This window comes from Nyctereutes procyonoides, unplaced genomic scaffold (genome assembly GCF_905146905.1).
Source record: "Nyctereutes procyonoides isolate TBG_1078 unplaced genomic scaffold, NYPRO_anot_genome, whole genome shotgun sequence".
Taxonomy (NCBI): Eukaryota; Metazoa; Chordata; class Mammalia; order Carnivora; family Canidae; genus Nyctereutes; species Nyctereutes procyonoides.
The window spans coordinates 674,759-696,964 of record NW_026575130.1 but is presented as its reverse complement, the minus strand read 5'-3'; the positions used below and the strand labels follow the sequence as shown (position 1 = coordinate 696,964).

Genomic DNA, 22,206 nt, shown 5'->3' with positions numbered 1-22,206 from the left:
ACATTCTTTATATAGATAAATGGCTAACTATGCTGTTATTACAATGAAGATTCCTATGGTCCTCAGAATATACAGCATTTCCATTGATATGAATCTCAGTACTGTAACTGTTTTCTCTCCTATTATTCTCTTTTCTGCCTCACAACATCTGAGCTTCCATTCTTTTCATGACCTAAATACAGAATCAAAGAACACTGTGAAACAATGAGTACTATATTTTTTATTTTAAGGCCTCATTATAAACAACACAAAGTTAAAACCAGTCTCACATTTCTTAAAATAATTTCACTGTTGTAATACTTATTTGGGAGGTCAGAATTTTTTGGTTTTTTACTGTTCTAATATTCAATGTAAGGTATGCTCAAGGTCTTTCAATTATTTTGAAATAAATGGCAGCATAATCAGGAAAAAAATTAATTATTGTCATAAGGAATACAGATGATTTATATAAAAATATCTAAAAAACTACTTCAAAAAAAATAAAAATAAAAAACTACTTCAATATGGTATGCCAGAGTTTTGCCTATTTTTTTGAGTTATGTTTACTTTAAAAATGGAGAAAACAAAAAAAAAAAAAAAGAAAAGAAAAGAAAAAGAAAAAGAAAAAGGAGAAAACGTTCTTCATTAAAAATACTCATAAAGGGGTGCCTGGGTGGCTCAGTTGGTTAAGCACCGGTCTTCAGCTCAGGTCTTGATCCCAGGGTGGGATGGAGCCCCACATCAGGCTCCCTGCTCAGTCAACAGTCTGCTTCTCCCTCTCCTTCTGCCTCTCCATCCTGCTTGTACTGTCGCACACTCTCTTTCTCTCTCTCTCAAATAAATAAATCTTTAAAAACTACTCATGAAATATGTGGTTAATGAGCACTAATAATGAAACTGTTACCATAGCTGCTGATGTGCATAGCATTGAACTGATTGCCCAGTTGGGTGACAGATGAAGTGGACGCAGGACTTGGATAAGATGATTGTGCAGAAGGTGAGTAGGGTGCGTAGGAGGGTGCTGCACTGTTGACAGGTGCCGCACTGTTGACAGGTGGAGGACCTGTAAATCTAAGAGAGAAAAAAGGGTGTTAAACAATATCATAGTTTCAAATGCAAATGATATATGATAAATGTCAATAACCTACTAAATTATGTAAGCCCACCTAGTGGGCCCTAAAGAAATGATGATCCTAAGTATTTAATCTTAATGTGAGCTCAAAATGAATCATGCAGCATCATCTTATATCTAGGCTCACAACCTCAACATGTCAAGATACTTAGCAAAAATATCCTAACGTAAACACAGAACTAGCTTTGGAAATCAAGTTGGGAAGCTGAGTCCACCAGAGCCATATCTATACCAGGGTTAATGATTAATAGAACAGGACTAAAAAAAAAAAAAAAGGTTTTGTAGTTGTATCTTATTATCTTTATTCTCCTTAAATCCTACTCAGCATTTAAAGTAAAATGTCACCTGCACTATAATTTCAGTGCCGTACAAAACAGTACTTGAAAGTGAACTCAGTAAAAAGTTTTGAAAGTGTTCATTCTTTTTCATCTAAAAATTTCATCATGCTTTACCTTTAATTTAGCTTGAATTTATTGTATATTTATTTTTCCTTATTTTGAATGAAACAGTAGCCACCATAGAATAAAGAGTGTTCCTATTGTAGTTAATCTGCTGAATAAAGTTAAAGTTTTCCCTTTAAGTTACATTATGACTTAGTAATTTTTAGGGTTAAATAAAAATGAAATTTTCCAAAAAAAAAATGAGATTTTCCCAGATTTATACTCTGAATTCAATTTCTACATAAACTGGAAACTGTGTCCGTAGTGACCCATGCTCTTGCCTTCCATCTTTCACTGCCACTTGAGAGGCCAGGAGAAGAGCCTGAGCAAGGTCAGTGGCTTGCTTGAAGTCCCACAACTTATGAATGACAAAATTATGACTAGCCTCTTCCTGGTCTTAAGCAAGTATACTTTCCAAAATATCACACAAATTTTCTTGTGTCATTTTTCTTCATGTATCTTAAATTGAATAATTACTGTAAACAACATTTAAAATTAACTTTCAAAAATAAATAAATAAAATAAATAAATAAATAATAAAAATAAAATAAAAATTAACTTTCAAACCATTATGCTGTATTGTATTAAGCATATTTCTGAATGATGATATCCCGCATTTTGAGTTAAATGAACAAATGCTTGTACTATGCAAAAGTACACAAGCTATCCTATAGCAGATACTTGGTTATAAGGGTTATAAAGTTAGTATGAATAAATTTTAACCCAAACAATATTGCTTATTAGCAAAATGATTTCCTCTCCTGTCAAAAACTGAAACAAGACCAACACAGTCACATGAAACATCTTTTTTTTTTTTTTAAGATTTATTTATTTATTTATTCAGAGAGAGCGAAAGAGAGGCAGAAACACAGGCAGAGAGAGAAGCAGGCTCCATGCAGGGGAGCCCGACGTGGGACTCGATCCTGGGTCTCCAAGATCATACCCGGGCTGCAGGCGGCGCTAAACCGCTGCATCACCAGAGCTGCCCACAAAACATCTTTTAATTTAAATAATTTTTGGGGATCCCTGGGTGGCGCAGCGGTTTGGCGCCGCCTTTGGCCCAGGGCACGATCCTGGAGACCCGGGATCGAATCCCACGTCGGGCTCCCGGTGCATGGAGCCTGCTTCTCCCTCTGCCTGTGTCTCTGCCTCTCTCTCTCTCTGTGACTATCATAAATAAAAAAAAAAAAAATTAAATAATTTTTGGAACAAAATTGAATACAGAGAGAAAATATAAAAATTAACTTTTCTTTTTTTTTTAAATTAACTTTTCACAGAAGTTTTCTTTATATCTCTAATTTATTAATGACACTAGGAATAAGAAAGGCAAAGCAAAATATAATTCTAGTCTTAACTGACATATTTAAAATATTGTTGGTCACTTAGAAATGATTTCAAGAATTGTATTAATGATATGTTTTGTAAATTCATTGTTTCATAAAAACATCATTTCTTTTTTTTTCAAGAAATGATACTTCTGCCTTATTTTAAAATGTCACAATAAATAAAGGTAAAAATTGCATACAGGCAGAATGTACATACATGCTCTATAAGAATATATTAGTGGATGCAGCATAACATATTGTTACAGGGTTTGGATCTAATAAGTAGGAACTGGGAACCAGCAGTTACATTGGGGGAGGGGGAATTATTCAATTGTTTAAGAGAAAAATTCTCTAAAACATGTTCACAGATATTTCACAAGTGTTAATATTTTTTAAATATAAAATTGTAGGAGTAATTTATTACATAGATAGTATATATAGGATGAAGTGTTTCAAATGGAAGTTATGACATAAGCAGCCTCCAGTATTTTTTTAACTTAAGAAAAGGTTAATATTTAAAATACATTAACAGAATATACAACCATTAGGTCGTTACTTTTAAATCCATAAATGCCTACTTATCCTTCATTGCTTAATATAAGTCCTGGGAATTATGCTTTAGAAATTCACAATTACATTTTTTTCCTAGCCAACTTAAATATTGTAAATCTTAAACAAATTTGAATTTTAAAAGCAATTTTATTAACAAGAATAAAGTAGTAATAAAGGGCTAACAAAAACTTTCATATAGATAAGGGAAAAGAGATTAACAGAACATTTTAAACATGCAAAGTGATTTAATATTTTTCAATTTCATTACTTCACTAAATTAGTTAATTCAAGGTCCAGAGCATGTAGGGATCAGAGTTTAGGTCTCTCAACGTGGAGATCCTGGTGTGTAATTATGGGCAAGCCACTTAATCTCTGTAGTTCTCAGCTTTCAAATGAAAAAAAATGAGCAGACAGAATGGAATGATCCTTTTCTAAGCAATAAATATAATGTGGTTAAAATTAAGAATCATATAATTTGAATATTTCTCATGTTGATTCTTTCACTTAACATGTTTCTGGGTACAGAAAACATTCAATTCTATATATTTTTTTTTTAAGATTTTATTTATTCTCATTCATGAGAGACACACAGAGAGAAAGGCAGAGACACAGGCAGAGGGAGAAGCAGGCTCCACGCAGGGAGCCCAAAGTGAGACTGGGTCTTGGGTCTCCAGGATCATGCCCCAGGCTGAAGGTGGCGCTAAACCGCTCAGTCACCCGGGCTGCCCAATTCTATATTTTAATTTACTGTTTTCTTGAATGTCAGAAAAGGGCAGAACCACCATAAAAAACAACAAAGAATTACTATCAGAGGATTAATAAAACATGAAAGTTTATTCTCAGTTTAGTCCAAAACCTCTGGAGAGTTGACTCAGTTGTCTGTGGCGTGCTCAACCTCACATATTTCTTATTTTTAAGTTTGTAACAAATTGCTCAAGTAACGAGCTGTATGCTGAAGTTTGTTAGGATGTGGAGAGATGGTACCAAATTTGTCAAGATTGGACTGAAGTAAAATCCAGGTTTCAAATACTCAGTCCATAGAACATAGAAAATAAAACCCATGCCAAATATCACTGCTTTCCACCAAGAAAGAAGAAGAACAACAACAAATTAAGAGAAAACAACTATTTCTCTTATTTTTCTTGCTCCCTCCTTTTCATTGCAACCAAATTCTTAGTCAGCAGATTTCACCCCATCGGCTTCAATTTGGGAAGATGAGTCTCCTCTTCCCATCCTCTTCCACCTCAATTCATCATTTCTTGATCAAAACAGGTAACTTACATAACTTGTAGAGTTTATTTCTTAGATTAATCCTGCCCAGCAATAACACTGTGTACATAACTTTAGTACTATTTACAAGTTTAAGACATTTATTCTGCCTCGGCCAAGATCAAAAAGACAAATGAATAGGTATGATTTTTTTTTAATTTTTATTTATTTATGATAGTCACACAGAGAGAGAGAGAGGCAGAGACACAGGCAGAGGGAGAAGCAGGCTCCAAGCACCGGGAGCCCAACGTGGGATTTGATCCCGGGTCTCCAGGATGGCGCCCTGGGCCAAAGGCAGGCGCCAAACCGCTGTGCCACCCAGGGATCCCCAATAGGTATGATTTTTAAATTTTATGAAACATTGCCTGTGAAGGAGCAATACTTAAAAATAAAAATGACAAATGTTTAAATTTTCATCAACATAATGACTCCAAGTTATATCTTGTTTTCATTCAACAGTTTAGATATTATAAAAATTAAGAGATTTTTTGAAGGATTCTGTAAGTTTAAACAGCACGGATGAAATGCTATGAAGTGCTATAATCATCAAAGAAATGTCACAAGCCATCTATGCTCTCTGACAATCCCCGTCATCAGACTGTGTGATTCACCAGTACAATCACTGGGCCCTTTGCCCTTGCATTGAACTATGTACACAGAAATATGCCCATGAGGTCAAAGTAGTGTGGTAACCATGGACGTTGAGCATGAATACTAGACTTTTCCCTGACTTTTTCATTTTTAAATCCATTTCCAACCTCTAATTCACAGTTTAAGTTGAAGCAAGTGAATAGTGAAGGAGATGGGGCAAAATCTGTCAGGGTTTCCCTGGGAATCATAATAAAAGCAGCTTTCTAGGTTGAGCTGTCATGAGTAGCTAGAGACTGAACCAGTAGGAAGGACAAGCTACAGACAGCAGACCTTCTACAAGTACTGAAAATGATATTGATAACTGCTAACATGTATTGAGTCTTTCATGGGCATTATGCACTATGCAAGATTCTGTGCATGCACTAACCATCAAAATCCTTACAACCACATTATTATTGTTAAAATTGGGATGAGGGAACTAAATAATATAGAAGTCAAGTACAGCTGCCTGAGCCTAAAGTAGATGGCTGTACACAGTGGACTCTTCACTGTGCCAGACTTTGTACTGAGCTCACAGCCACACAGCAAAGGTCTGATGGTAAAGTCCATGGTTTACTTATTTCTAAGGAACCTAATTTAAGTGAAACAAATGGAAAGAACCAAAAAGATCAATACAATCTAGGCTAATACCAATAACCAAAAGCTTTCTTAACTTCAAACCAGCTATTTAATTTTTGCATTTCTTCTTTTAAAACAAATTCTAAAATGCATGGCAGTTCACAACAATAAACTTTTCCAGATCTTCTCCCCTGTGCTGTGGACTGAGAGTTCTATTTCCTCATTTTACAAGTGAGCAAAATGAAGAGGCCTAGAGGCCCAGGAACTTCACCAGCACCACATAACTAGTTAATTTTTTAGCCAGAAGACACATCTTGGTTCTTAGTCTTTCTACTCTAAAACTTATGCCCCACCACCATGCTAATGAGACTCGGTAGGATAGTAGGGTCAGATCCCAAATCAGGCCCTTTTGACTTTATGTCCTTGTTCAAACCACATTACTTAGATTCACTCATCCTCTGTTTCCTACATTAATCTTCACTCTGTATTCACAGCAACTATTATAATGATAAATGTTATCATGACAAACAAGACCTGGGAAGAGTCAATTTCACAAACGTCCTGTAAGAGCATTAATTTGATGATATTTAAAAGTCCAGAGAGGGGATCCCTGAGTGGCGCAGCGGTTTGGCGCCTGCCTGTGGCCCAGGGCGCGATCCTGGAGACCCGGGATCGAATCCCACATCGGGCTCCCGGTGCATGGAGCCTGCTTCTCCCTCTGCCTGTGTCTCTGCCTCTCTCTCTCTCTCTCTCTCTCTCTCTCTCTCTGTGTGACTATCATAAATAAATAAAAATTTTAAAAAAAAATTTAAAAAAAAAAAAAAAGTCCAGAGAGTTTTCCCACTAACAGTGACTACTCACAGGCCCCTTGAAAGGATAACTGAGTGGCTTCAGCAGCAGCAGGGTCCAGATTCACAGTGAACCCTACATCTTAATAACCTAAAAAAGGAACCCAGGAAGTGAAGTGTCCAGGTAATCACTGGAGAAATTCCAAAGTGTTTACTACAAACACTACAAACAGCTTTGGCACTGGAATTCTCAACAGCAACAGCTCACTGGACAAACGGTAATGGGACTTGCAGCAGAGAAGGTGTGATGCTGACTCCCTTCCCAGGGGATAGTCCCCAGTAGGGTACAGAGTCTATACATCTCATACCTTGGCTTCTTCAGACCTGCCTTCCACTTTTCCCTTCTTTAATATATTATAAACACGAACAGAGGATTTATTTCCTATGTTCTTTTTTCTATCGACCTACCATTCAAAAATCCCTCATTGGCATCTGTGTACCTTCCACATCAAATCCAGTTTTACCATTGGCTACAATCTGATTTAATTTTTAAAATATTTATTAAGCACCAACTGAGCTCAGTTCTGTGAAGGATTCAAGAGGATAGATGATTTAAAATTTATTAGGGCATACAGGTCACAGATATCTGAAGGAATCAGAAATTAATACAGAACTCTAAAACAAGATGAATATAATCCAAAATTAAAATATGTGGTATTGACACAAGTAATTTTTAATATACTTTTAAATATGTACTAGTATTGTTTCTTTTCCCACCTAATTTTTCCAAATGCTTTGTTTCCTAGGACAGTCTAGCAACTCCTTTCAAGGGTGTGGGCAGTATCAAGAGGTCAAACTTTCAATCAATAAATATGCAGGTCTAGAAGGCACTTGTGAGACAATTTTAGTAGAATATACAAATTCGGGTTGGAATCTACTTAGCTTACCTTTGAGGAGGATGCCCTTGGGCATGAGCTCCACTCTGGCCAAATTGATGGGGTCCAGGAGGTGAAGGGCCCTGAGGCAACATCCCCCCAGGGGCAGCAGTCCCCAAAGGCCCTGCTGGCTTCATCATACCTGCAACAGAAGGGCATGAATTTAGAAAAGTATGAATGTGCAAGGGGAGAAGATGCCATACCATTCAATTAAAAAACAAAAACTAGGAGTAGAAAGAGGGGAAAAAGTGGGTTAAGACAAGTTCTCCTTTAAACTTGCATTAACCATCACAGACCTATCAATGTCAGGCTCTGGTATAGTTATTTACCATCATAATGACAGGAAAACAGAAAAGGAAACAATCATTTCAATAATAAAGAGAAACCAAAACAGAAGAAATAAACTTGCATTTAGTAGAAGCACTTTGATAGAATATACTATCACACAAAAAATGCTAGAATAACAATGAAAAATGTCATTATGGATATCAAAAAAACTCGGGGAAAAAAACACTATGTGGCATCATAAAAATCCTAACTGTAACTAAGAAAAAAAAAAAAGACCTCTGAAAATACCTTTGAGTTACAGCATGAGGAAAACAAATGGAAATTAGCATCTGTTTTTCCAACAAATGCAAAGCAAGCCTTCAGAGATAATTCTTCCAGCACTCCAAACAGTTGGGTGATAAACAATTGAGGGACTCCTTAAGTCATCATACTCACTCATAAAATGTGGGATCACATGATTGGTAGATGCTCCTGTTTTCATTTCATAAGTAACTGTTTTCATTTACAAGAAGTTGCTTCTCAAAAAGATTTTTAAAGGTCTCTCTTTAGAACTATTTGTAGACATTTTTCTCTTCTAGAGAAATTGTGGTACAGGAGAAAAATCACTGAACATGGGTCAGAGGAGTTCAAGGCCCCACCTGGCCATTTACTAGCAGACAGATGTATGGTATTGGGCCAGAAGTTTATCTTTAAATACCTCAGTTCCCTCCCCCTCACTGCAAAAGGAAAGTCTTGGACTAGATTACACCTTCTAGCCTTTTAAAAGAAAAAAAAACAAAACATGTCTTCTATTTGCTCTCTCCACTTCCAATCTGCTTGTTTTGTGCCAGCTCACTCAACCCACTTTTGACCCTTACCCTCCTTTCTAGCACCATCATCAATGACCTCCTAGATGCTTTCTGTGCACTTCTCCACTTGACCTCAAGATGATGTCATACCCAACATTTCCTTTCTTCTTTTATCTTCCCCTAGAGAGTTTATTCTCTCAGGTAACAAGAGAATTGACTGGATGGCCTTGCAGTTGCCAAAAAAAAAAAAAAGTTTCTTAAATTATCATCATAATACTTTTGAGAGCATGCTTTCAGATGCTTGGGTAATATAAAATGTAATATAACCAGGGAAATGGCTATACTCATGAATAATATTACTGAAACTTTCACAAAAGTTTTTCTTAAAACAGGATTCCTCAAAATTAAGAAAAATTTTATATTACCTTTAAAGCCACAGTCTTTATTTTATTTTTTTTATTTATTTATGATAGTCACACACAGAGAGAGAGAGAGGCAGAGACATAGGCAGAGGGAGAAGCAGGCTCCATACACCGGGAGCCCGATGTGGGATTCGATCCCGGGTCTCCAGGATCGCGCCCTGGGCCAAAGGCAGGCGCCCAACCGCTGTGCCACCCAGGGATCCCTAAAGCCACAGTCTTATTTAGCAATTTTTCATATAAGAAAAACAACAAATATTTTTCTTATAACAATACATTTTTATATGAAGTTCTTAACTCCAAAGCCAGCAAAGTTAGAAAAACATGAGACTTGGAGTCACACAGATTTGGGTTTAAATTCCTTCCCCACCATTTAACTGTTGTGATAGTTATCTGACAAGACACTTCCATCTTTTGAAACCTCAACTTTTAAAACTGTGTCATAGCAGTAATGTTCCCTATCTCTGAGATCTGTTCTGAGAATTGAATAAGGCAATAAGTATGGGAGCATCCAATCAACAAATCTTGGTTTTTCTCTTCTCTGACCATATCCCGTCCTCCTGTTTTCAAGGATTATTTATATTCTAACATAACATATACACCATAATTATATGCATACTTATATTTTCATTTTTGAAACATTATTGTGGACAAAAGCAGAAAATCCACATTAGTGCTAAAATACACATACTACATGAAACCAAAGATATTCTAATTTCTTTAGATAAGTAAGTAAATACCAATTTCATCAACAACCCACCCTCATATATATGTCCAGAGAATAAAAACAGTTTCCAGAATTACTCATGTCTGGGTATTCCCATATATATCCATGGGATTCACATATTCATAAATTTCTACATTTCCAAAAACAAAATCGAAAAAAAAAGTTTACATTTACTGAAGCAGAACTGTTATATACCAATTTCACTAAAACATTGTTTCCTTTTTATTTTGAAAATCAACTCTAAGGCAATGTTTGAAACTCATTCTTGTTCAAGATACATTCATTGTGCCTTTGAGACACTGAAAGCTCTTTTGGAACTCACAATCATGTAAACAAACAATGAGAGTGCCTTGTGATTAGTGTATAATATGCAGAGGGACAAGGTAACTCTTCCTAGGGAATCAAAAAATTCAAAGTGGAAGGACTGCTTGAGCTGAATCTTACAAGACAAGCAAGAGTTTTCTTTGTATAGAGACAGGACAAAGGATTTCAGGCAGAAGGGAAAACTTGTGCAAAGATATGAGAGAGCATGACTTAATCAAGGACTGGTAGAAGGTGCAGTGTAGAGAGATTGTGAGGGAAAGTGGCTGGAAAAGAGGCTATCCTGGTTGGTTGGGTTGGGCTGCAAAGTCCTGTATGCCATTTGGACTCTATCCTCGGGACAAAGAGAAATCAGTATCACCGTTATCTGCAAAGTCATAGTTTTCTCCTGGCCACATTACAGGTATTTTCAAAAGTGATCGGAGATAAAAAGAAATCAGGTTCCTTAGAGAATAGTACGAGAATTTTAAGAGGAAAGGAAAACCATACCATGAGAAAGATCTAACTATGCTTGTGTCAAAAGAAAAATCTCTAAAATCACCAACTGGTCTCTAATACAGTGGCAGATATTATAGACTAGCTTACTGAATACCAATTCTATTTCCTTTCTGTAGGGTCCTGAGTGAGAAAGATGGAATCTCCATTGCATAAATACTCTTACAAATGGGGTTGCCATATTCTCTAAATTCAGCAAACAATACCCCTCTGGGAGACTCTAGACAGGGTAGAGATGGTGGTTCTGGGGTAAAAAGGCAGTGGTTGCTAATGGAATAGTCTTGTGTGGGGTGTGCATTTCTATGGCCCATGGAGTCCCAAGCTTGGTCCCAGCTTTCTCCAGTACTCTTTTGGCTTCTTGATACTTTTTAAGAACCTTCATTCTGCTACAGTGATTTCTATGACCAACAACAACAACAACAAAAAAACCCTGACCAAAACAACATCATGTAAAGCATACCTTGGATCCGGCCCTGGATCTGGCAAACTAAAACCAAAATTAAAATCTATTTGTGAAAAAAAAAAAAAAGTTTATCTAAAATAAACAAAGATGTCTTTTATTGCTTTATGTCCTCTAATTACTGTGGTTAGAACTTCCAGTACTATGTTGAATAAAAGAGGCAAGAGTGGACATCCTTGTCTTGTTCCTGACCTTAGGGGAAAAACTGTTTCACACCACTGAGTATGATATTAGCTGTGGGTTTTTCATATAAGGCCTGTATTATGTTGAGGTATGTTCCCTCTAGATCTACTTTGCAAAGAGTTTTTATCATAAATGGAGGCTGTACTTTGTCAAATGCTTTTTCTGCATCTATTGAAATGATCATATAGTTTTTATCCTTTCTCCCATTAATATGATGTATCATGATGATTGTTCTGCGAATACTAAACCACCCTTGCATCCCAGGAATAAATCCACTTGATCATGGGTGTATGATTTTTTTAACGTACTATTGGATCGGTTCACTAATATTTTGTTAAGGATTTCTGCATTTATATTCATGAGAAATATAGACCTATAGTTTTCTTTTTTGTGGTATCTTTGTCTGACTTTGGTATCAGGGTAAAATGTTGGCCTCATAGAATGAATTAAGAAGTTTCCCTTCTGGGCAGCCCAGGTGGCTCATTGGTTTAGCACTGCCTTCAGCCCAGGGTGTGATCCTGGAAACCCGGGACTGAGTCCCATGTCAGGCTCCCTGCATGGAGCCTGTTTCTCTGCCTGTGTCTGTGCCTCTCTGTGTCTCTCATGAATAAATAAATAAAATCTTAAAAAAAAAAAGTCTCCCTTCCTCTTCTATTTTTTGGAAGAGTTTGAGAAGAATGGGTATTAACTCTAGCAAAAATAAGTCAGAGAAAGACAAATGTCACATGATCTTATTCATATGCAGAATTTAAGAAACGAAACAAATGAGCCAAGTGAAGGGGAGAGACTGAGACCCAAACCAACAAACACAGTCTTAACTATAGAGGACAAACTAACAGTTACCAGAGGGGAGGTAGGTGGGGGGGATGGGTAAAATAGGTGATGGAGATAATAAATGTACTTATCATGATAATAAAATAAAATAAAATAAAATAAAAGTAAAATAAAATAAAAAACACAAGTTCCCTATTATATGGACATAACAACAATGACTACTATTCCTAAGGCACTGTGCCTGGTAGTGTACCTATATAAGTTTACTATGTATTATGAGCCTCACCACTTCCACAGCCCTACCTTATTTTCCAGGACATCAACAGTTTTTGCCTCTTAGCTTCTAGGCCAGTGGTCCTCAATCAGGGGTGATCTTGCCTCTGAGGGGACATCTGGCAATGTCTAAGATTTTTGGTTGCCACAATTGGGGGATGGGGGCAAGGGGCAGGTGTAGATGGGGAAAGGTAGTACTGGTATCCACTGTGTAGAGGCCAAGAATGCTATTGAACATTCTACACTGCACAGCACAGCCTCCCATAATAAAGAATTAACTGGCCCCAAATGTCAACAGTGCTGAGGATAAGAAACCCTGTTCCAGAAAGCACTGTGTCCTGGCCTGATGCCTTCTCCACACTTTCTAATGTGGAGTGTAACTCTTTCTAAAATATACATGAGATCATGACTCTTCTCACCTTAAAATGCTTCTGTGGCAACCTACTGCCCTTAAAATAAAGCCTTAAGATGACCCCATCTTCCATTCCAGGCATATCTCTCACTGTCAGCCATGTTGAACCTCTTGCATGTGGCTCAAAAGGGCCACCTCCAAACCCTAGCAAGCTGCCTCCTTACCTGGCCAACTTCTACTCATATTCCAAGTCATTTCTTCCAGGAAAACTCCCTTGGTTTTGGAAAACCAAAACCATAAGTCTTGGTTATATGCCCCTGCCATGTGCTACATACCACCCTCTACCTCCTTTATTATGATAAATGTATTATGAAAAAAAAAATGTATTATGATAGCACTGTTCCATGTATTGCCACTGTCAATTTACTTAATGCATTTCCCACTAGATAGGTAAGTACTACAAGGGCTGAGATTAGGTTTATTTTATTCATTGTTAATAGTGCCGCAAGTATTTTGCTCACTCAATAAATCTGTTAAATTCATTACTACAAAGCACTAGCATCACACAATAGGCACAAATGGAAGTATGGTCTGTGGGAAACACAAAAAGAGAGTTAGTACTGCCCAAATATATGTTAGAATAAATAGTTCAAGGAATCATATGTCACCTATGTCCGTCACAAAACCAAGAAAAGGATCACCAAAAGGTTAGAAAAGAAGGCACAGAAGATGAGGAGATCTAGGGTCACTCAGTACAAAGAAATAAAGGCTAAGGTAATGTACTAATAGCCTTAAATAATTAAACAAAAACAACATATTTTACAGAAAGGTATATTTACAGAGTCTGATAGTCTGGTATCCATATGAGAATTAAATAAGGAGAAAGGGGTTTAAATTAAAGTGTGAAGGATTTAATCCAACAGTTTCTTCGTTGTTGTTGTTGTTGTTGTTTTAATATTGGTAAGTACTAAAGTGTTGCTGATGAATGAAGTACCTTGTCATTCACATATTCATTTAGTGTCTTCTCTGCTCTAGGCACATCTGTTATAATACATTGTAGTAAATGGTATAGAGGCCTACACAGGTGTTAGGAGAACACAAAAGGAAGAAAGATTTATAGATAAGTTCAAGAAGCAGTGGTCAGAAAGGCTTGTAGGCACAACATTTGAGGTGAATCTGAAGGAGGAGTGTGGAGGTAAAATACCCTACAGGGAGGACAAGGTGAAGGCATGGATTGGCCTTCTGGTAGTGTGGACTACAAATCAGAGTACAAGTACAAACCAGCTTCCAAATGACTAATGGGTTAGTATCACTGCTTGTAACAGGTATGGTAACGGGGCAGACAAGCTGAAAAGAAAATGGGTATATTAATGAAGGTCTAAGGAGCTTAAAATACAATGAGAGAGAAAAAATAAATAAAAAATAAATAAATAAATAAATAAATAAATAAATAAATAAATAAATAAATAAATAAAATAAAATAAAATAAAATAAAATAAAATAAAATAAAATAAAATAAAATAAAATAAAATAAAAATACAATGAGAGGCCATGGGAAGCCATAAAAGATTTTAAGCAAAAGGAGTAAAAAATTAGACTCGCATGCTATAAAAATCCATCCAGCCCGTACTGGAGAGAGGAAGAATAGGTAAGAGATTTTAGTAATTCAAGTGAAAGATGAACAGCTTGAACAGGAAGTGTTACAAGAGGATAGAGAGGAGGAAGCAGGTAGGAAAGAGGTTTACAATCATTCAAAAAGAATTTGGAAGGACAGTTGGATTGAAGAAGGCAAAAGGAAGAGATTGTTTTTATTTTAAGACTTTATTTATTTGAGAGAGAGAGAGTGCTAACAGAGAGAGAGTATGAGCAGGGGGAGGGACAGAGGGGAGGCGGAACTTGATCCCAGGACTCTGGGATCATGAGGCAAAGGCAGATGCGTAACCAACTGAGCCACCCATGTGCCCAGGAAGAGATTGTTTTTAATAGTGAAAGTTTCTAATTTGGATAACTGAGTAAATGATGATGACGCTGGGTGAGATATGGAATGCCAGGAAAAAATAGGTTTCATGAAAAAAATTCTGAATTATTTTGGACATGCTGAGTTTAATGTGCCCATATAAACAGGTGGGCAACTGAAAATATGGGTCTGCAGCTTAGGAGAGACATATGGGCTAGAGAAACAGATCTGAGAGACTAGTACTTCATACAGAACGTTACAGTCTAGGGGAAAAAAATCCATAGAAAAAAGAGGGATGGCAACAGAACTCCCAGGGAGCCTTCTGAGAGCCTTCTGTCTTGGTGGGAGAGGGACTATCCACAGCCACAGAGCCAGAGGAGAGCAGTTTTTAAATTTATTTTTTAAATTTTATTTATTTATTTATTTACTTACTTACTTACTTACTTATTTACTTATTTATTTTCAGCCATAGAAACATCTTTATTGAAGAGAATGGGGGTCATGCTGAGTTCGGGGACATGCAATGGAAGGGGCAGTTGTGAGCTGTCATTGGTGGTCAGGGCCGCAGGTCCACCCTAGACTCCCTGGGCCTTCGGGTTCTCCCTCAGGCTGTTGGTCTGGCCAAGGTCCTGAGAGGTCCTTTGGGGCCAGTGACTCAGATTTAGTGTTTTGGACCTGTGACCAGAACGTAGATTGAAATAGGGTTCAAAAAAAAAAAAAAAAAGAAAGAAAGAAAAGAAAAGAAAAGAAAAGAAATAGGGTTCCAGGATTTGGGATCCCCTCAAGGCAGGGGTGGGGAGCCTTCATGTATTAGAGATGGAGGCTTTAGGATTTGGGGTTCCTTGGGGGCTGGGGCTCTTTGCATTTTGGTGTCTTGAGATCCACCGACAAGAAGGAAAAAAGGCAATGCTTAGAGTCATTCAGAAGGGGTAGGGGGCTCCTTAGAAAAAGATGTCCAGAAAGCCATCAATAAAAGCAACGAAAGATAGCATCGCTGGACCCAAAGGAGTAGACCGTTTTGTACAAACAAGAGCCAGAAACAGTGTCAAATTCAAAAGATGACAGGACAGGGTCTACTGCATCTGGTAATAGGGCCACTAATGACCTTGGTGGGAGAAGGGTAAGAGTGGATGGGGGGGCCCAAGCTATGGGGCAGAGACTACAATAAGCCATAGAAGGACTGAGAGGCAAGGATAGAAAGTCATGGAGAGAAGCAAGTATTTGCTTAAGAAGATGGCTGTGAAGAGAAAAAGGAAGGGCAAACGATACTTCACTCTACTTCGGTGTGTATTAGAGTTTGTTATTTTCTTGAGGGACTTGGGTATGATTCCTGGCTATACCACACCTCTGTGACCTTGGATAAGTCACAGTACACCAGCCAGTCAATTTTCTTAGATGCAGAATAGGGCTAGTAATCTACTTCACACCAATGTGTAAGGATTAAATGAAATAATGCATGTAAAACTTTCAGGACCAGTTTTTGATACATAAGAAGTACTCAAACAATTTATAATTTTCATCATATACAAATATAGAGGAGAATGAACCATCAGATAGAAATTAGAAAAAGATGGTTCCTACAGGATCTACATCTATAAATATTACAGGGAAGATTGGTTCTGGACAAGAGGAGGATGCTTCATCTGAAAGTCTTTAAAAATTAAGGACACACTAAATCACAAGGGTGACTTTACACAGGAAACTGAGTCTTAGAGCATCTCCTTCAACAAATTGTGTGTGGTTGCTATAACCAAGCCTCCTCAGGGCTTTCCTCACCCCTTAGTGACTTTGCACTCCATACATGCTATCCAGCAGAGCCCAGATCCTATATATCTGAGTCGGTCCTCCTGATCCCCAAGAGAGACTGATTTATATACAATTTCAACCAATGATTTGAGCTGAATTTCTTAGGATTCTCTCAAAATTTCAAAGAATTGTCCTACACAAATATTTTTAGGAATTTTGGCTGTTAGACCCGAAACAAGCTATTATTAACCTCACTCCAACCCTGAAACTTGGTCCCCTGATAAAGGAAGGTGGCCTCATGGTGTCAACTGCTATCAGAGCAATGGTCCCACTTCATTGCTCCTTTTCTCCCCCAATCTCTGCCCCCAAAGCCAAGATTCCCTTTTGGATACTATATTTTAAAGCAACCCATATTGTTCAATAATGATTTCAAGGCAAGGCCTTGTTTTTCTTATTATTATCATGGAGTAATCTTTAGTATATGAATTGAATCATATTTTTCTAATACCAAACCTTTTTCTTTTAATATGATTCCCAAAACCACTTCAGTGTATGTGTATGTTTAGTATATAATGTATATATAGTATGTACAATATATTTTTTCAATATATATTTATATGTATTTTATTTGTTTTTTTTTTTTTTTACTGAATGTTTAAATAACCTCACACCACCGACTAGTAGCAAGAACAAGTTTTATGAAAAAGAAAACACTCAGGAAGCTTCCTTTTTTAAATCTATTTTTAAAAACCAAACTCGTTGTATTCCAAGCAATAACCAAATTGATGATGTAGGCTTCTTCTATCAGAGACTTTTCCAAATAAGTTTATACTCTCAAACCACTTAATCATATAATGACCATTCAACACTCCCAAAGCTGCTCTTTCAGAATATCTTATGTCTCTCAGCCTGAGAATCAATGATCACATGTAAGCCAAAATAATGCACTTTACCTGGTGCAGAACCTGCATGAGATGGGTCCCCATACTGTCCATAATGTGGTGAAGAAAGGCCTATTCCGGGCTGGGACTGAGAATAGGCGGGTGTAGCCACATACCCTTGTTGACTCATTATGAAAATATCATTCCAAGGGAAAGCTCTACAGAATGATTCTACAACAGAAAAAAAGAAAATGTCAACAAGAGAGCTTGAGTGACTTAATGCTATTAAAAATACGAACACTGCTAATAAATATTTATAATGGTTTGAGGAAAATATCAGGTGTGAGATGTCTTCATATCATATAATATATCATAATATCCTCTAAAAAAGCTCTAAGCATAGGTCTATGGAACTCAGTAACTCATTTCTATAGGCAAATTCTCAGGCACAAAATCTGAATTACTGCCAATCGCTTTTTCATTGGAAGAATGAACTATTTCCCAGATAGTCTTTCATAAATGTATCCACTATTTTTGTGCCTTTGGTTTTCATGGCTCTATTTCAGCACAAAGCATGCCACTGGCAATAATCACAAGTCACTCAATTGACTGACCAGTAGAACTGTCAGTGGTCTGCAATCAGATGTTTCATGACTTGTGTCATTTCAGTGATATCTTCATTAGTAATTTTAGCCAGGCAGCTAGGATAAAGAGAAATCAATAGCCTAACAAATACAGCAGAAGATAAAGAAGTTGGTAATGGACTTATTTTATGAGTCATAAAATGACTAAGCCAGGTTGCAGCCTACAAACATTTGAGTTATCAGTGGTTTCTCATTCAAAGATGACAGACTCTCTTTCTAATTTAAATATCACACCTCTAAGAACATATACACATATACTTAAGAACTAAGGGAAAAAAGCAATTTCATATATGTTCAGGCATGCACACACATCTGACAATACAACATACCCATCCGGATTCTATTCAGAAGTTAAACATCAATTTGTTTTAAATTTAGCATTTTTTTCCAGGTTTCATGAAATAAAACATATTTCATGAAACTATTCTCAAAGAATTTTTATAATAATAATAATAATAATAAAATGCTCTGAATCCTGGTAAAGGAAGTCGGTTCTCACCACAAATCTACCAATACTTGGCTGTGTGACGTGGAATAAGGTGAAGAACCTCTCTGGGCCTCAGTTCCCTCTTACAAAATGAAGCTTCTGAAGGCTTTAGGGACATAAAACACCGATACCACAATTTCTTTCCAGTTGCTTCATCTGGCAGGAATATTTTTTCCTTTTGTTATTTTGTGATGCTACCTTTTAAGGTAAAACGTTCAGTGATACCTGCTAAGACTTGAAATAGATCTAGACTCAGGAAACCTCATTCCTCTCTTGGTTTCATTTTCCTATTAAACTCTAACTTTCCAAAATCAAAGCAACCAGATGAAAATGTGATTAAGACCATTTTTCTCCTCCTCAGAAGGAAAGAACTAAAGAGAGGAGAGAGAGAGGCAAAAGGCTGCTGGTCCACTTTGTTCCTGACAACACTCTTACCCTCCTCCCACGTTAGCAGAGAGAGAGAGACGTGGCAGCCTGAGCTTTGGTCAAGCTCCTCCAACCAAGCACATTTAGGAAGTCGGCAGGAGCACACACCTACGTAGCAGCCTGTTGCTGAGTGACGGAAAGAGAAGGCAGGGATGTCCGCTCCGAACGGCAGGAAGCGAGCAGCCGCGTCCCTCCTAACTGGTCCTGACAGGAATTTGCCTCCTCACGCAACCTAGTGTGCCACGTCAAACTTCCTCACACAGCCCCAAGTTACAGAAACCTGACTCAGCTTCAAGCAGCGACGACACGGCACCGAGCCACTTGGCAAGAGCAGGCCTACGATCAAAATCTGGGGAGCTTCAATCGCAGACCAAGCCCCCGGCCGTCCTCCCGCCCCGCGCCGTCCCTGGCCAACGACGCCCAAGACGTGCTTCTCACCCCCCTGGGCCAACTTCGGGTTTGGACAAACTGGTTTCGCCACCAGGATGTCCCGAGGCTTGAAGATACAGTTGCCATTTCTGACCATGAGTACTTCCAATACCACCATCCTTCCAAAGAGGAAATTAAGTTGATACAGACGCCAGAAGACCGCTGCCCGTGCCACCGAATACCGTGGCTCCCGAGGACGCTAACCGCGCGGTTGCCAGCATCCCCAGACAAAAAGATGGGGGCGGGGGCGGGTACAAAATGCCCACGCCCACCCACCCCACCCCCAATATCAAACTGTGCGAAAGGCTAAAGGGACAAAGTGGGAGGTCTCCCCCGCTGCCGGCCACAGGTGAGCATCCAGCCCGCCGCCAACCCCCACCCTAGGCCGGGCACCGCACCCCACTCCAGCTGTGCCTGCGGCGGGGCCGTCCCGCCGGCGCGGAGCAAGGCAGGGCGAGGCACTACCTGGTCTGTTCCCGCACGCCGCCGGGCTCCCGAGAGCCTGCGCTCTGCTCCTGGCGCCGGGCACCCCCGGAGACCCAGCTCCCGCTGCGGCCGCTGCTCCCGCGGCGCCTTCCCCCCCCACAGCGGCTCGGTGCGTGTCCCCGCAGGCTGGTCTCGCGCACAGAGTTGCAGCCGGGCTGGGAACTGCCACGTCAAACACTCTCCCGGCTGCGCGCCCCCAGCGCCGGGGTTCGGACCAGCTGCCGCGCTCCCGCCGGCGCACGCGCACAGACCGGACGGGGCGGGGCCGGGGGCGGGGCCGGGGGCGAGTCCGGGGGCGGGGCCGGGGCCGGGGGGCGGGGCCGGGGCTGGAGCGCGGCCGGCGTATTGACCGTCCGTACTCCCTGTACTCCCTTTTTTTTTTCCCCCTCTTTTTGCCTCATCCTCTGTTTTGTTTGTTTGTTTTCCCACAACATGTCAAAATGTTAACGCTGTTGCTAAGTCAGAGCCACGTTTTCGCTGCGGACCCCTGTAGGAAGGCGGGAGTGCGTAATGAGGGCTCATTCGTTCTTTCATTCAACAGGTTGCCGCTTAAGCTGTGCATCCAACCAGTTGTGAATATTACTCGAATATTCCTCGAAGAACTGTGATATTACTGGTATTGTTTGCGGATACGAGAAGGTATATACGAAGAGATTAGAATTTAAAGGCGAATCTGGCACGTGTACAAGGACAATCCGATGACGTATTCGTGCAATGCAATACGGAGGAAGGGAAACCCAAGGCGGCCTGGCCGCGAGAAAACTAGGGAGGAAAGGGGTTGAAAAGTATGGGAAGAGGGGTCTCCATTGAAGCTGAAATTGCTGGATTTCTGTGTGTTCCCTCTAGAATGCCTACAGACTCATGATGAAGGAGGGTGACTGAACCCACGCCAAACATGGACTGATACACGTGAAAGCACCCCGTGTTTAGCTCACTGTATTGTGAGAAACAGCTGAGAAAGGCAACATACGTGACACCTGGCCCTTGGCTTCTTCTCTATCGAGCCTTTCAAACTAGGACCATGTCACAATGTCCCACTCCTAGATGGAGAAGCCTTCAGCCAACCCTAGGTTTGATAGAGCTACCACTTTGCCCAAACTTACCCAAGGAAACCAGATCAGCGTTTTGTTTTCAACATATACTTTCCACTCTCTGTGTGTCTCTCATGAACAAATAAACAAATCTTTAAAAATATATATATATATATACATATATATACATATATATATACTTTCTCCTAGGCTACAAGAAGATAAAAAATACTTGACAAATCCCTTAATTGATGAAATCCCTGGGCAAAAATTTGTATAGGTATGATGCTACTGCTGAAATGCTCCATGAGTTTTTCAGGCATTTTCAGTGATTCCAGCATGGTAAAAACTAATGGTCCCTTCCGCCTTCTTTCTCTCTGTTTTTTTTTTTGTTTGTTTGTTTGTTTGTTTGGTTTTTTTTTTTTTTTTACGATTTTAAGGTGTGATGCACTGCCTACATCCAGCTTCAACACTGGTCAGATTTGAGAATCCACAATGAAAAGTTTGTTTTAAATTTGTTTCTTGTATTCTCAATACAATGGGAATATTTGATGGAGTTTAGGAAGCTTTGGTCTGTGTGTTGAAGAAGCACAGCTTGTAAGAGCAATAAAAAAAAAGTTGTCATATCACGGTTATGTAGGAGAGAATAGTCACTTGGAGACAGGAACACTATGTAATCAGCTGATTGGCTTGTTGCCTCTAGAAAACCACTAAATTTCAGTTTGTAAATCCTTTCTCACTTCTTGTTCTGGGGCACCAGGACAAACAATGTGTGTTTCAGTTCTAAGACAGTGTTGAATTCCTAAATATTTAAAGTTGAAAGGGATTAGAGATATAGATAACTCAATATTCAGTGAAGACTGAAATCAACCAAATCATCTTATAGACTAAAAAGCCAAATTTCAGAAAATTAAAATAACTTACTAGTCTTTTAGTTGGCAGTCATGCCTTCTGATTTTAATTTCAAAGCAATTTTTACCCCATTTTTCTTCCTTTTAATATTACTCTGATTTGCTCTATTAAATGGTTTTGACTTTCTTTCCTATATCTACCTTATATTTAAGCTTTCAAATAAATACAATATTAGTAGACCATACAGCTCCACCAGTACTTGGAGTTAGAAATCACATATTTCTTTTTCTTATGAAATAGACTTCTAGTTTCAATCCTGCTTCCGTCCTTGTGACCTTATGTAACCACCCCTTCAGTGACTAATTTCTGACCTTATTATTGTGGTAGGGGGTTGCTGAACTTCACCAAACAGGAAGGTTAGCCTGGATTCCCAGCCTTCCTTGGTCCAACTACCCCAATGCCACTTGATGTCAGGGTCTCATCTTCCATGTATAATCTACGTGGTCACCCTGGTAACCATATCCTAATTGAAAGGTGAGATCACAGGGAATGTCCATG

General features: G+C 38.8%; 1 protein-coding gene across 2 annotated transcripts in view; it reads right to left on the bottom strand.

The window, feature by feature from the left end:
• SEC24D (SEC24 homolog D, COPII coat complex component) overlaps window positions 1-19,978 on the bottom strand; it is a 103,522-nt gene extending 83,544 nt beyond the window's left edge. For both annotated transcript variants that reach the window (XM_055342496.1, XM_055342497.1), the window contains exons 1-4: window positions 19,745-19,978; window positions 17,366-17,524; window positions 7,642-7,771; window positions 884-1,050 (exon numbers count right to left, since the gene is read on the bottom strand). In XM_055342496.1, the coding sequence (XP_055198471.1) occupies window positions 884-1,050; window positions 7,642-7,771; window positions 17,366-17,483 (415 nt within the window). In that variant the 5' untranslated portion in view covers window positions 17,484-17,524; window positions 19,745-19,978. The remainder of the gene's footprint in view (window positions 1-883; window positions 1,051-7,641; window positions 7,772-17,365; window positions 17,525-19,744) is intronic.
• Window positions 19,979-22,206: the final 2,228 nt, after the last annotated feature.